This window comes from Lates calcarifer, linkage group LG15 (genome assembly GCF_001640805.2).
Source record: "Lates calcarifer isolate ASB-BC8 linkage group LG15, TLL_Latcal_v3, whole genome shotgun sequence".
Classification (NCBI taxonomy): Eukaryota; Metazoa; Chordata; class Actinopteri; family Centropomidae; genus Lates; species Lates calcarifer.
Genome location: NC_066847.1, coordinates 12,340,360 through 12,355,580, shown reverse-complemented (window position 1 = coordinate 12,355,580; position 15,221 = coordinate 12,340,360). Strand labels below are relative to the sequence as shown.

The 15,221-nt window shown below is 40.4% G+C and overlaps 2 protein-coding genes across 4 annotated transcripts in view; both read left to right on the top strand.

The window, feature by feature from the left end:
• The first annotated feature begins 185 nt into the window (after nt 1–185).
• dbf4 (DBF4 zinc finger) lies at nt 186–6,737 on the top strand. The gene is made up of 12 exons (XM_018686116.2): nt 186–753; nt 1,464–1,633; nt 1,768–1,968; nt 2,053–2,103; nt 2,200–2,269; nt 2,391–2,467; nt 2,588–2,633; nt 2,766–2,811; nt 2,923–3,048; nt 3,621–3,735; nt 4,221–4,336; nt 4,480–6,737. Exons 1-12 carry the CDS (start codon nt 693–695, stop codon nt 5,285–5,287), a joined length of 1,887 nt encoding a protein of 628 aa, XP_018541632.1. The 5' UTR covers nt 186–692; the 3' UTR covers nt 5,288–6,737.
• A 566-nt stretch (nt 6,738–7,303) lies between these two features.
• adam22 (ADAM metallopeptidase domain 22) overlaps nt 7,304–15,221 on the top strand; it is a 61,586-nt gene continuing 53,668 nt past the window's right edge. Inside the window, exons 1-3 of one of the 3 annotated variants that reach the window (XM_018686112.2) lie at nt 7,304–8,159; nt 8,457–8,620; nt 12,217–12,293. In XM_018686112.2, coding sequence (XP_018541628.1) covers nt 8,063–8,159; nt 8,457–8,620; nt 12,217–12,293 — 338 coding nt within the window. In that variant the 5' untranslated portion in view covers nt 7,304–8,062. The remainder of the gene's footprint in view (nt 8,160–8,456; nt 8,621–12,216; nt 12,294–15,221) is intronic. The other 2 variants (XM_018686108.2, XM_018686109.2) reach the window with 2 other exon arrangements.

Below are 15,221 nucleotides of genomic sequence, written 5' to 3'. Positions count from 1 at the left end.
ATTTTTTAGTGTTGCCAGGTTTGAAGAGTTTCTGTAAAACGCCACCAATTCACAGTTTCCCGCAAATGTGGGTGATAAGATTGATTTAATCAAAGACAGAGGAATTATATTCCAACCCCTTTATAATCAAATCCTTGACTTTTTATAATTTAGTATTTCAAAGTAAATCGGAAACTGTAGCGCTTTTGATCGTGATGGTGGTTACGTGGCCGGAAAGTGTAAAACATGGCAACGTAGACTTCCTCCACCATTGGATTTAAAGCGGGAAAGGGACGTTTGTGATGTGAAAAGTTTGCTCCAGCTGACGGCACAGTTGTGAAACAACATGCCAGTGGATACTATGTGGTAAAAACATACCCGCGGGGTTCTGAAGACGTGTACGAAGTTTTACTTTTGAAATAATGTAACGTAAGCAAGGTAGCTAACCGACAAAGCCGTCTGTCCGCTGGGGAACCGTGAGCGTACGTTAAGTCGGCGTTTAACAGTTACCGTCAGTTAAACTAGACAGCGAGAAACACGTCTCGGCTAACGTTTCATTCTTTTACTTGTTTCTAGCGAAACGCTTGTTTATAGTTTCACTCTGCGTCTTCTTTGTAAACAACATTTTCTTTGTTTACACCCACGGGACAAACAAGGACTTCCTGGGGCATGTTGACTCAAGGTGAAGGGGCAAGACAACATTTTTTCTCTCAATGAAAGAGAATAAAATGAAGCCAAAACGCATTCAGAGGCACAGAGGGCCAAACTGGCAAGGTAACTTAATGTTTATGACCTTTTTATATTAGTATTCTTATTACCAAGGTGTGTTTTCGTGTTTTCCCGTTAGATTTGAAACGTAGGGTTAAGCTAATTGACCATTGTTACCATCGCTGATAAATCTGCATTGCAAAATGTAAACACAGTGTTACTTTTATTCAAGATGTGAGTCCAAGCAGCCTTCACGTATCAAGCCAAGTTACATAAACTTTAGTTATTTAGCCCAAAATCAAAGTCAGTGCACAGTGTGTATATGCGTATAGTGCACAGTGTAGGACATCCTCTATCCATAAACCCTTGATTTAAATAAGGAGAAACTTATTTAGGAAACTTAATTAGGAAAAACCTTTTGTAATACTTTTCAAGGAAAAAAGACATGCAGTAGAGGTTGCAGATACATACATAGCAATTATTACAGCAGGTAAATAAACAACATAACATGTACTTTTATGTGAATAGTAAGTATGATATAAGTAGAAATAGAAAAATATTTGAAGTGAGGACATCGGGCAACTTCACGTGCAACCATTAAAAGTTTGATATTTGACCAAATAAATCAATCTGTCGGTAAAATGAATGGATTCCTTTGCTGTTGATTAGTTAACTGAGTAATGTTGACTACTCATGCATTCAGATGAGATTAACTTGAGGCCCTGATCATCTCCCTGTCTCTCTCTTTTTCTGTGACTTTAATGATTGTCCTTTAGGAAAGGACGCCAACACTGGTGACAAGACGACACTGAGCCAAGCTAAGCCAACATCACATGTGTCCTCTCCTGCTCAAGTCAAACCTTTTGCTGGGAAAGTCTTTTACCTGGATCTGCCATCAAACAGGACAGCAGAGACACTGGAGAGAGACATCAAAGAATTAGGAGGGGTGAGACAGAAACATATTTGGTTCCTTTTTTTTTTTTTTTGAAAGCTTCAAATCACTGTCACATTTTCTGCTCACAGTATCCCTCGCAGCCCTGTGGACTTATCTTATCCTGTTTATCTTTTTATCTTTCTCAGACTGTTGAGAAGTTCTTTAGTAAAGAAATTAAGTATTTGGTGTCCAACAAGAGGGAGGCCAGATATGTGCAGTGCCTCAGGCAGGACTCTCCTGTCCCCAGCCCGGAATCTGGACAGAGTTCACCGCGCCCTCGCTCAAATTCACACCAGCCTGGCAGCCATGGGGACAAGATCAAAAGGTCGCAGCGCCAAACAGACACAGTGAGTTCACTTTCACTGTTGCAACATATACATTTATTAAATGTACATTTAATATAAATTACAGTTTCTGTTGTTGCTTTGCAGTTTGTCACAAGTCGAGGGAAGTCTTTGGTGGAGAGAGTGGTGAAGGAGCAGGTTTGTTGGTTTATTAAGTCAGCACTAATGAGTTTACAGAGGAACTTTAATGATCTATTTTCTCTTCTGTGCTAACAGACACTTGTTTGTTTTTAGGAGAGGGTACAAATGAACAAGATTCTGTCAAATGCTCTGGAGTGGGGTGTGAAAATCCTCTACATAGATGGTATGTGGCAATCAAACAAAAACTGATACAGCAACTACATCAACCATTATTTACATTATTGCATGAAATGATGGCTTCAACTTACTGTAGTTTATTACATTTTTTTTAATGTCAATTGCAGATATAATCGCTTATGTACAGAAGAGAAAAAAGATTGTCAGCAGCCTGTGTCCTGCAACCACTACTGTCAAAACAAATGTAAGTTTATATGTTTAAAACCTTAAATGCCTTCTCTATAAAAATGGAATCATAGTCTTGGGATTATTTTCTTAGCCATGATTGATTTAACAGTTACTTGTATTCTGTCATTTTTAATAGGTCAAAGCTGAGTCCGCAGCAAAGCAAGGCCCTCAAAAATGCAAAGGTAAATGTCTCATCCAGGACTAAACATGCTTTTTTTTTTTTTTTTTTTTTTAGCTTGAAATGTAGCCTATTGTTCGTGATGCTGTATAAATATATGCTCAAATTGAAGTTGACTCTATATTTTTTTTTCCAGGTGGGAGAATCAGTAAACCCTTCGTCAAGGTTGAAGATTCAAGCAGGTAAAAGACATTAGGTTAATAGAAGCTGACATCCACCTACTGTCTTTCACTTCACTGTCTTCACCCACTTGTCTGTGACTGACTATAAAATGTTTCTTTTCCCTTCCTCAGACACTATCGTCCAATCTACCTCACAATGCCAAACATGCCCGAGTTCAACCTGAGGGCCGTTCCTCCTTTTAGTCCCTTTTGTGTGGAGGACAAGGATCATCCTGGGAACAAGCAGCAGGGACACAGGTTTGGTATTTTCTTCTCTCTGTCGCTAATTTAGCGTGTGGACTAGCGCAGTATATCACACTTTCATAGGGACCAAATCCTTTAAAAAAGCCTTTCTTCTGATTTTCTTATCTTCTTATTTTAACAACTTGAACACAAATATTCGTCTTGAAATTTCCCTTTTAAATTAGTTTTGCACCCAGCTACTTCTGTATTTTGCAGTGATATTTTGTGGTTACCTCTGTCTCTTTTATTATGCTGCCTGTTGATGGCCTTCTTTTAATCCTTTTTTAATCCAATTGACTAAAAAGTAACTGATTAACTAACTAAGCAAAAACTACTAAAACATTGTCTTATACATTTTCCCCCTATATTCATGATTATTTGCATCGTTTGAAACTTCTGCATCATGATGAAAAGAACTTAAAGTTCTTTGGGTTTGAAAAGTGCTTGTCCGCGTGATTTGCGTTGTATCGCTGGAGCCATTAAAAAGTCCACGTGTCCATCAAGAGTGAATGAAAATTTATCAAAAAGCTGTTTTCATCTTCGTCTGATTTTATTTATTCAATCCCGCTGGGCTCCTCGGGGAACAGAGGTGTGAAAGCCTCAGCCAGTGAGGAGAGAGCTCACGGCCGAAAGAAGAACAGGGACAAGAAACGAGGCGGCTACTGCGAGTGCTGCATGGTCAAATATGAAAACCTAAAAATGGTAAGTCTTCACATTTGTAAATTCAACACCATGACTTAAAGAGAGTAGTTTATGGTAAAAGCATGTTTACCAACAACAGTGCATGCATGTTTTAGATTCTGTCATTTCAAACAATAAATCTAAAGGGCTTTACAGTTGTCTATTAGTGCTTTTTATATCTAATCTGTTTTTAAAAATCTAGACAGGAGGCTTTTTAATGTATCGCAACTGTAATTTCAATCCAGAATCAGTAGGATCTATTTCTTTAGATTGACACAACAAACTGAACCTCAAACAGTTTTTGTAGTGAATGTTGTCTGATTCAGTCAAACTGCAATAATACTCTTTTAGGCTCGTAAGTCATTTGCCTTTATTCTCTGTGAACATTTTATTACATGGCCAAAGATTATTTAGTTGTTCTGTAATAATGGAAATGATGTTCTCAGTAAACTCCACTGTACAGCTGTGATTGTCAGGAATTTAATTGAGTAATTTTTTTTGTTCAGCATCTACAGAGTGAACGTCACAAAGCTTTCTCTAAGAGTGATGAATACTTGGTGGTGGACAGACAGGTTTCAACGCTGCACTGCAGCTTCATCGACATCAGAACTAAAGTTAAAAGGTAACGTTTCCCAATTCCTTTACATTAGTCAACATTAAAATACTTGTAAATATCATCTCTCTTCTGTTTCCTCCCTACTTATCCAGATCTTTTAACTTCCTGTTCTTTTATAGTTAACACAGTTTTTCTTTGATTCCCATTAGACCAAAGTGCAGTGTTTCCTCTGTTCTGGTTGCTCCTGGACCATGTGGGAAAACTGAGCTAAGGCACAGGGGAGATGTCGATACCACAGAGACTATTAAAGAGGAGCATCACCAGGCTGTCGATGTGGAATCTAATTCAGGACATGCTTTAAAAATCAGATCAGTTCCTGGTTCTGCTCCTCTGATTCACAGAGAGAGAGACTGGAGGAACTGTTACACTTACTCAGACAGATCTAAGCACAAGTCTCTTGCAAGTAAACGGCCGTGCAGACAAAATTCCTTGACTTCTTGCACTCAAAAAGCTGAGCAGGCTCAAATTCCTCATGTCAAGACGGAAACAGCCCCCTCTAGAGGGGAATGTCTTGTTTCTTTTCCCTCAAGAGTTACTCGGGCCAACTCTATGGACCAAATATCTCACAAAGACATGAACAGCTCAACCTCACTCTTCAGTGTACAGAACGATTCCTCAAAAGGCCTAAATGTTGTGACAAATCAACAAGAGGAGTTTGACACAAACAAGGATTCGTTACAGTTTGAGGCTGTTCAGGATGGAAACACATCGCCCGACAAAATGACTGGAAACAACCTCACAGAAGATGAAGAGGGAAGTCTTCCTCCACAGAGCTTCTCTCTGGCCCGGAAAATACAGAGGAGGGTCAGAGTATACAAACGTAAAAGACGGAAAGTAGACACACATGTTAAACGTGTAACGCTGAACAATGATCCAGACAACTCTGTGCTGAAGCTGTGGGAGCTTTTCCAGTCAAGTGATGACATGGACGTGGAGTTTCACGGATTTGAGGACTAAGAAAGAACAAATGAACTGAAGGGATTAACTGCACTATTATTGCCTTTTCCAATACTAGAACCATTCCACTTTGTCTAGCAAGCTAACAGATTGTTCTTGTTTCCAGGGACATATTTTTACCCTTGCTTTGTTTAATGTCAGGTGAAAGGCAGCTGCTGATGTGCTGTAACATTTTCTTTACAGCACAGTATACATTTTAAGAGGTAAAATGTCACATGTCAACATTATCATTATCTTCACAGTGGCTATAAACTGTATGACTTCTATCATTTTGCACACAACTTGCTGCAAAAACATGATAATTACATTTATTTGGCATTTCTATTATCAGAATAGATTGAAAATTAAAGAAATGTTTGCAGAGCGATAATATTCCCATCACAGTAACATCTCATCTGAGCTGTCTCAAAGCCCAAGAATATTTCTCTCTCCTTTGTGATGGGTTTGGATTTAAAAAGGGAAATCAATAATATAATTTCAACAGGATTCACTTTTTTTTCTCTGCTCATGAGATAATAGGTTTTCGTGATATTATGCACATTCATTGTGAATTGAAATATCCACTATTTGCCCACTTGGTCCAAGTTGCCTCACTCTTGAGATTATTCCATAACACATTATTCATTCCTCAGTTTTACACTAATGAGTTGTGAAGTCTCTGCCGTTTGTATCAGTAACGGGAGCCAATCCTCTAAATTTATATAAACTTATGGGGTAAAATGCCGCCCATAGAAGACACTTCTTTTACACATTGCTCTGCAGAATAAAACACAGCACTCCCAACCCCACCACAAAGTATAAATTGGACTTTATAGAAGACAGAGAACAGTAATTTGTTTGGATCTTAAACCAGAAATTACCCATCAAATGTATTTTTGAACAGAGGTGTAAAATATCAGAGTTGAATACCTTTTATTGCCACTAGAGGATCTGTGAAATATTAGTGAGTGAATACATTTTGTGTGTTTATTTTCAAAGTTTACAGTCTCTGCATGCACACAGACTAAATTCGGAATGTTTTTCTTTTACAGCCCCGTCAGATATAAATGGTACAGTAATTTAGAGAAAGAAGACTTGAATCTTCCCAGACATGAAGAACTGATATTATTAAATACATATACTGGTTTTGTATGTATTTTAATGTGAATGACCTGTGGTTCAGAAGTGTGGTACTTGACATTTTATGTGACATTTTAGGATTCTTCCTAAGTGCACTTTTCATGACCTGCCTCCATGTGCTTTTTTTCTTGATGCATTAGCTCAGCTTCTCCCTTTTTTCTCTGCATTTAGTGCATTAGCATAGTGCCCTTGTTCTCCCTCAATGCTCTCAGATGAATGCACTGGGTCAAATGGGAGTCTCTGTGCCACTGGCATCAAGAAAACAACATGAGCAGCAATGTGCTCTGAGGTACAAACAGCATTACTACAAATAAAGGTAGCGCTGAACGCAGACATTATTGTAATTTTTGCAGCTCTCACACAGATCCCACGGTGCTTTATGATTACCGTGAAAAAAATTGTACTTTGTAACATTTCTCAAACTAAGCATGCACACATTAAAGATCCATCCATTAGCTATACCCACTTATCTTTTGCAGGGTTCCAGGGACTGGAGCCTATACATATATACACACCAACTTGCTGTAACTCACAATATGAACGTTTCCTCAACATGGAGTGGCTCTTTTCAATCCATTATAGACTAACTAGCTCTAAAATCTTTAGACTTCCTGTAACATTGTGCCAGATTGTGTTGAACTCCTGCCTCAGAGCTATATCAGCTCCTTATGTGAACAATCATAATCAGCCCATTGGCCTTGGAAGGTCTGCTGGGTGATGCCACACCAGCACTAAGTGTCTCGTGCGGACCTCCATAAACACTGATTTTACAGCTACATAAAAGATTCTGTTGCTGCAGCCATGTGCCAACAGTTTCAAGTAGACGAAGGAACAAACTGTACAAAAAGGAAAATGTCAAACAATATGAGTGTGAAGCTCTTGCATGTTGACAAACATCTGTCTGTTATCTGACATGTTCCTGCTTGTAGTGTTGGCAGAATAGGAAAATATCAGGACTTAAAAGATACATTTAATGCTGTTGCAGCCCTGGTCATAGAAAAAAACAACTATAATTTTATTTAAAGTTAAACATCCACAAAAACACAACCACCACAGACACACTTTCAAGCATGATCACCACATTTCATTTTCTTCGTTGTTATTTGGCTTCTGGTGCCCTGGCAGATGATTGAGTGAGTCATGATGGTAATAACAGGCAGAATTGGGCAGGAATGGCGCTCGTGCTGTAATTTAACATGGAGGAACGTCGAGGAGGCGGGTTTTAGATATCATCTCAGCCGATCCGGTTGGCGGCAGGCCGGGCTCGCAGCTTTTCTCCGTCCTCTCTCCGCTCATATTTATGCATTAGGCGTTTCTGCAGTGAGCCGCTGGATATTGATGTGTTTTAAGGAGGTGTCCCCAGTCCTCTCCTCCCCTCCATCCACCCCTCCCACCCTCCCTCCTTCTCTCCCTCTCTCTCTCCCTCACACTCTCTCCTCCCTACCTCCTCCGTGCTGCTGATCCGCGGGGTCTCGGTGCGCTCAGACGCGTTCGGCGTTCAGACTCGTAGGTACCCCGATGGCCCCCCACCAAAGGGACTGCATTAACCAGACGACCAGCCCCGGCTCCAAACTCTCCTAGCGAAGGCAGGACCCCGAGAGCCTGCTCCTGGAATACCGCATTGTTTTATAATTTCCAACCAGAGAGAGAAAGGTGATGATGCTGATGATGCGCCCGCGATGGTGGATTTCCCTTTTGTGCGTCTGTGGACTGATGCACGTCGGACACCAGAGGAGCCCTACTGCCCGAAATGGTAACTGATACTATTTTGAATATTACATAAATGTTTATCGCGCCAACAAAGGCTTAAATAATCATTATTAGGCCTGTGTTTATTTATATATATATATTTTTAAATCATAGCTTCGACCACTTCATGATCTACATCTAAAATATGCACCTAGCCCATAGCTGTTTATCAAAGGAAACAGGACAGATCGACATATCAGATGCTGGTGTTTGTGATGAATGTGTGTATCTGTATCACTGCTGATTTCCCGCACGGAGAGGACAGGCGGGTAATGAAATCGGTGTTTTCCTCTGTGTGCAGGAGACGCCTTGTCGAGCTTGAAGGCTCTTCGTGATGCAGGCAGGTTTGTCGGGAAGGAGGACACGGTGCCTCTCCGCCTTCTCTACAACAGGCACAACCACAGCCAGATCACACAGGATGAGCTCAGCACCAGGGTAAAAGCCAGCAGCTCCGGCTCCTCACAGGTACACGGTGTTTTCAGTGTTGTCGGGATGGAGGAGAGAGAGAAAGAGAGAGAGAGAGAGGAGAGGGCTGTCTACATGAAGGCTGTGCGATGCCTTCAAGAGACATCTCTCTGTTTCCAGCTTGTTTATGTTTGCGTTGATTCATCTCCTCTTCTGCCTCAGTCCTCATAGGGGAAATAAATAATTAGTTAATTACTAGCAAAACAGAAAAAGATTTAAGCATTTAGGCAAGAACAGCCCGCACTAATTAGACTGACTGCAGGTGCTATATGGGTCATCTATGCCTTTATAGGCAAAAAGCAGACCACTCTAATAGGACCTCAACTCTTTACTTTGTCCACACCGCACATTTAAGGACTCATCAGCTATAGTCATCTGGCCAACCAGGTTAATAAATATTTCAGTGAAAACTTGCTTCTTGCTGTCCCAGCAGCTGTCTCACCCACCAGCTCATATCTCATGTCCGAGCAAACAGCATTTTTCACTTTATTCATGAATGAATGTGACCAGAGGCTATATGTTAGAGCTTGATCAATATATCTGGTGTGGATATTATTGGCATGATTTTAGCTTATCGTATATATATTTGTATTAAGGTATATGTTGCTTGATATGTATGAAGAGGTTACACCAGAGAAATGATTAAAAAAAAAAAAAAATTTAAGGTAATTTAGAAACGTTGTTGCTTTTGCATATCTTGGCCACCAGAGGGCACTGACAAATTTATTTCTTAATGTCCCACTTTGGTAACCACATAATAGATATCCTTATCAGACATTTTAATTTATGTTATGTGTTTATGCTCATTGCTAATATCTCATCATCCCAAATATCAATATCAACATTGGCCTCAAAAAGCTGGTATCTTTCCGTCTCTTCTAGGTGAATATCTGAATATTTATTGTGATAATCTGCAGAAAATGTGTTCTGAAGAGGGACTCATCCTCACAATAATTCGTAAATTTAAATAAGGTTATAAATGTATACATAAATTTACATTTTTTTTAAACACTGTACCTGGTGTTTGTCATCAGCGGCTTCATGTAGCCAGTTACAACACTGTAGGCTAGTCAGCAAAGTACATGGGGTAAACTTTGTTTTGTGGTGTGTTTGGACATGATCATCCACAAAATCTGTCATGCAACAAAATTATGCAGAAAGCTGCTGGTAGTTATCTAATTCCCATAGGCATAACAACGCTGTTTGGCAAGAAAGCCTACCAGAGCCATTTGGTCTTGTCTGTAATAACCGATACAGTGCAGTAATAATCATAATCACTGTAACTGTGTTCACTGACTCAGTTCAGTGAAGCAGCGTTTCTGCTGGGTTCATTTCAAGGAATGAGTCAATTAGCATTGTGCAAACCTGTCATGCGTTTTTAATTTGTGCGGCTTAGGCATGTGTAGGCTAGCCTATTCAGGGCTCAGAGAGTGGAGAGGGCTACAGATGGTGGCAGGCAGGGAGGTGTTAACCCTTTGTCTCTCTCACACCTCAGACAGAGCTGCAGCCCGATGGGTAAACAAAATAGAAGGAACCATCTGCCATCAGATATAATTTAGATATTTTTCCGCCTCTGAAGCTGATAACTAATCTCACCACAGGTTTGTCACATAACACAGGCTGGATTTTAAAGCCAGGAGACGAATTTCTGCAGAGCAAGTGAATGTTTTCACTTTCTACAGGCACTCTTAAGAAGAATTGATCAAACAGTATCATGTCATGCCTAAACCCTTGAATTTTCATGAGTCATTCCTCTCTGTGGAGTCAGTTAAGATAAATATTTAATTCTTGTGTTTACAGCCCAGGAAAAATGATAACTGTGTATACAAAATACATTTTGTTAACTGATGGTTATGAAAATATCTTACACATGGACTATCAGTAACAGTCTCAGAGTTTAAATGAAACTATAAAACATACACTGCAAGTGAGGCATAGATCCGGGGTAGGAACAGGAGGAGACAGGCGATGGCATCTTTGATTTGTGCTCTGAGTCTCTTATTCTCCGGAGAGTTAACGCTTGTGATGTCACTTGGGCAAAGTTTGATCAGTTATTGGCTGTTTTTAGATCAATAGCCTAAAAACAAATCTGTCAAATAGTTCTGGAAATGTGTGACACACGGGAAGTTATTTATAGACTTCTGTTGCATTGTCTATTTTCAGTCTCAGACACAAGCACCACTGAATGAGCAGTGGGGAGTTCAGCAAAATGCTCCTGTTGTTTTGGTGGAAAAACTAAGAGACCATGTGTGTTTGTATGTTTTTGCCTCCCTGTCTGTGTGTGTGTGAGTGTGTTTGCTGATAGCACTTACAGTCATACTTTGATAGTCATGAATGGAAAGTCAGACCTGCTATAACTCAGAAATCAATGTAAGAAGAGTCGGTGGTGGTCTCAAAATATTGGCCCGGCTCAGTCTAGCTGGGATGTGCTTTCATTAAACACAATTAGTGGTACCTCCTCCCATCATGGATCCAATCTGCCAGATTAGATTTCATCACAAGTGTGCCATGGAAAGGGATTGTCCTTTGTATGTGCACACACACACACACACACCCTCACACCCTCTTACACGCTCATATATGCATTGACCAGGCACAGACACTCTGACAGACAATAGAGTCTGTGGCCACTGGGGACCACATGGGCTAAGTTCGTCCTTGGGTGAGCACGGGGGCACGTCCTCAAACGGAAACAAAAAAACACACACCCCTCCTCCTCACTGTCATGCGGCGGCTGGTCTGTAATGAAGGTAGCCTGTGGGCTGAGCCTTCGGGGGGTGGGGCAGGGTGATCTGTGTTTTACCTCAGCTCTGGGACTCTGCTCGACCTGCACAGGAATGATTGTAGGGAGCTCTCATTGACCCAAGGGTGTGTAATGAAGCCTGTACCACATGTGCCCAGCGCTGAGAATGAATCAGACCCTCCTCAAGCTTAATCAATCACACACAATACATGAGTCAGAGAAGAAAGAGCATTTCTGTAGGTGCACATATATATCAGTGCTCGGGAAACTCTGGAATTTCAAGGAATCCTTGGGTTTGTGAAACCGTTCCAATCTGGTAAACATAGAAATTAATGGATGTTCAGGTCTGATAATACACTGATAGTCAAAGAAAACGCATCTCCTTAATTTCTTTAAAAACAGAACGGAGTTATGAGAACTGAAACAGTGTTACCGTTGTATTTTTGTTCATTGTTGCATGAAAAAGTAGAATTCTCTCTATAATAGTTTTCAAAGCAAGATCATGTTTCTTATTTTTTTCAAAAATCAGTGTAGTGCATTATGTTGTCCTTTGCTAAAGTGCGTGTATGTGTGTGAGAGTGTGTGTCAGTAATTATATCTCTTGATTTGTAACGCAAGTGTTATGGTGAGATCTTTTACAGAAATACAGAAATTAAAACTCAGACAAGGAAGACAGAGCTTGATGGCTTAATGAGAACAGACTTATACTTACTGCTGATTGGTGCTGAAAAAGACAATGCAGTCATCCATCAATGTAGATGAGAATTGATCCGTACATATGATAATGAATTGAACCATGAATATGATAATGGCCTGCCTAATAGTAAATAACCTGTCTTCTCTACCTTTTTAGGTGAACCATGTGGCCCAAGCAAGCTTTCAGGTCAACGCCTTTGGCAGAGAATTCATCTTGGATGTGGAACTGAATCAGTGAGTATTACTTTATTAAATCTGTCTGGGTATATGCCTGTCTCAGTTGCTAGGTGTCTGTCTCTCTGGTTGCCTAACAAGCTATCATTGGCTGTTGGTTTGTTGTCTTTATAGCAGTTGTGTTTGTAGCTTTATTTTTTACTACGTGATGGCCTAGCTGACAACCACCATATTGTTTATGTAAATGAAGATGGCTCAGTTTTTCCCCTAAATGTTCATGAAATCACTTTTAAGGTTCACTTGCTTGAAATGGTCTAAGCACTGAGTCATGCGTGGGCCTGGACAACGCTAGCACAATAGTATGAATCCCAGAGCACATATTGAGCATTAAACTAGTGCTGACTCCAGTATTTTAACTGAAGTTAGTTGCTGTGGTGCTGTTGGAGAGAAATTATATTTTCCTGCTCTCTGATGATGTTTATTACCTGTTTTTGGGAAGGCACTCTTAGGACATTAATAATTAATAGTGTTAGTGTGTACTGTTAGTGTGTCCATTGTATGAATAAGTGCACAGTATATGTATCTATGTGTGTGTGCGTGCGCGTTTGTATGTGTGCAGCAGGTCAGTTATTGTGTGTGTGTGTGTGTGTGTGCCTGTGTGATTTAAAGGTTCGATCATAATAGGAAGTGATTTATGGTAAAGGCTGGAGCGCTGCTCTGTCAGACGCCAATATTGATCACAGCACTGCTGATGGAAAGCAAGCAACTCTCTCTCCCTATTTTGTCTCCCTCTACTCTCTTACTCTCTCTACCTTTTTGCTTCCACCTCATATACTTTTACTAATCCTTTCTCCTCTTCCCCTGTTTTGTCTCTGTCCCTCTGTCACAGTTTGAGACCATTGCATGTTTGTCTCATTTTGCCCAAAACACAGGAAGCTCTCCTGCTGAGTAAAAAGTTACATCACAGGAATTTCCAGATTCGGATGTGGATGTGGGATGTTAGGATGTGTTTCTGTAAATCCTGCAGCTCACTGCGTGAAGCATTGGCCAGTCATGGATATAAACACCTGCACACAGACAAATGCACACACACATACACATACAGTACACGTATGCATGAGCAGTCACACATTCATGCACACTTTCATCAGCACTTGGTTTGATGCACAGCCATTATTCATCTGTGTGACATGGTGTACTTACTGTGCCCTTCTCTATAATTTCTTATCTGGATATTGTTGAGAGAGGTCATCAGAATATGAGGAGAAAGGAAACACTAACGTGAAATCCTGTTTTTAGCTTAGCAGAGAGTGAATTGGCCTCTAACCAGACAGCTCTGGGCAACAGTTTGACATGTGTGGCTCTGAATAAGAATGAGAGACTGAGATCAGTGCAACAGAACATTGTACCATCTGACTTTTATCTGTTTTCTAAAAATCTTCGTGCTCTTTGTAGAGCTCATGAATCAGGCAAATACAAAGAAAAATAATCAACAGCTATTTTGTTAATCTGTTAATCAAAACATTTCAAACACTCTCTAGTATCAGCTTCTCAGTTATGAGGATCTGCTGCTTTTATTTCTGTTGTTAGCAAATTTTTAGGGTTTTTGATTTTCAACATCAACTTGACGTCAACTTGAGGCAGGGAATGTGGGAAAAGAGAGGCTTATGACCTACAACAAAAGTTATTAATCTGGGACATTGCAGTAATGTGGTGTGTGCTAGGCTAGTAAGGTATTTTCATGCATTTAATAAACAAAATGATTGCCCCTCTCATTGAGAAACTAAACACCAAATTAATTAATAATGAAAATACCCATTATTTGGAGCCCTGACTATGTGTGTGGTGTTTGAGTTGTGGGGATGTTTTGTTTTGGCTTACACGCTGTGATACTGCATTCCTGCCTTCGTCCCAGTCCCAGTTTTCCTTCCCTCATGGGAGCAGATCTCCAGTTTCCCTCTGTGTCTGAATGAGTGCACTCCAGATTCCTCCTCCCACTGCCCTCCTCTTTTCTCTGTCCTCCCCATCGTCCTCTACCACACTCCTCTGTGAACTGATCCCCTGCTTGACAGCCACACCAATTTTTGTTTACAGATAGCTTTCATGGCAGACAGAATAAACCCAGTTGATGTGTGTGTGGGTGCTGGAGTGGGAGGTATTTTAGCTGAATGGGCCAACATTGTATTTTGGCTCCCAGTAACAAAACCTAGTTCTCTCATTTTGATCAATGAGTGACTCTGCTGCTGTGCACTTTTCTGTGTTTAATTGTTGCCACAAGCAAACAAAACAAGTGTGTTTTACAGCTTTAGTTGTCGCCTGTATCTCCAGGTCTAGAGTACATGGCATCATAATTATTATCATCTCAGAGCCGTCTTTCAGAGTCTTGCCTCAAGTTTATGTTTGGCCATAACTGTGAATAATAGGTGTGTAGGCGGTTTGTTATCCAGTCATATGCTTTGTGAATTCAAAGCACATGTGCATTTTGGACATGTCTGTAGTTACATGTAAATTTTTATTCCAGTGCTCTCACTTTTAGATGTAAATATTTTTACTTGGTTTGAGTTGTCCCCACAAATTCTTACCCGTGCCAGCTACTTGGTTCTTTGGACCTTCACTGTTGGTCGAACGATTGGTCCACCACTTTTGTCCACTTGGCTGAAATATCCCAACAGCTACTGGATGGATTGCCATGAAATTTGGTATGGACATTCATGTTTCCCCAGAGGATGAGTCCTATTGACTTTGTGATCCTGACTTTTCATCTAGTGCCTTCACAAGGTTCACATTTTTGGTTTTGAGTGAGATGAAATGTAGTGCCCACATGGTCATCTGAGGATTAATTCGACCATCCTTCATCCCCCTACTTTGGTTTATGACCAAATACATGCAAAACTAATGACGTTCCTATCAGTCTCAGCCATAGACTCTATGATCTCAGCTTTGCGTTATGTTAAGTGCTAGTTAGCAAAAACTATCATGCTAGCATGC

What these genes read in the sequence shown, in the direction of transcription:
- dbf4 (XM_018686116.2), top strand. Translation starts at nt 693, where the DNA reads ATGAAAGAGAATAAAATGAAGCCAAAACGCATTCAGAGGCACAGAGGG. An exon ending in GAAAATCCTCTACATAGATG is followed by an intron (nt 2,270 to 2,390) that starts GTATGTGGCAAT and finishes TGTCAATTGCAG; the next exon opens with ATATAATCGCTTATGTACAG. An exon ending in ATCAGAACTAAAGTTAAAAG is followed by an intron (nt 4,337 to 4,479) that starts GTAACGTTTCCC and finishes GATTCCCATTAG; the next exon opens with ACCAAAGTGCAGTGTTTCCT.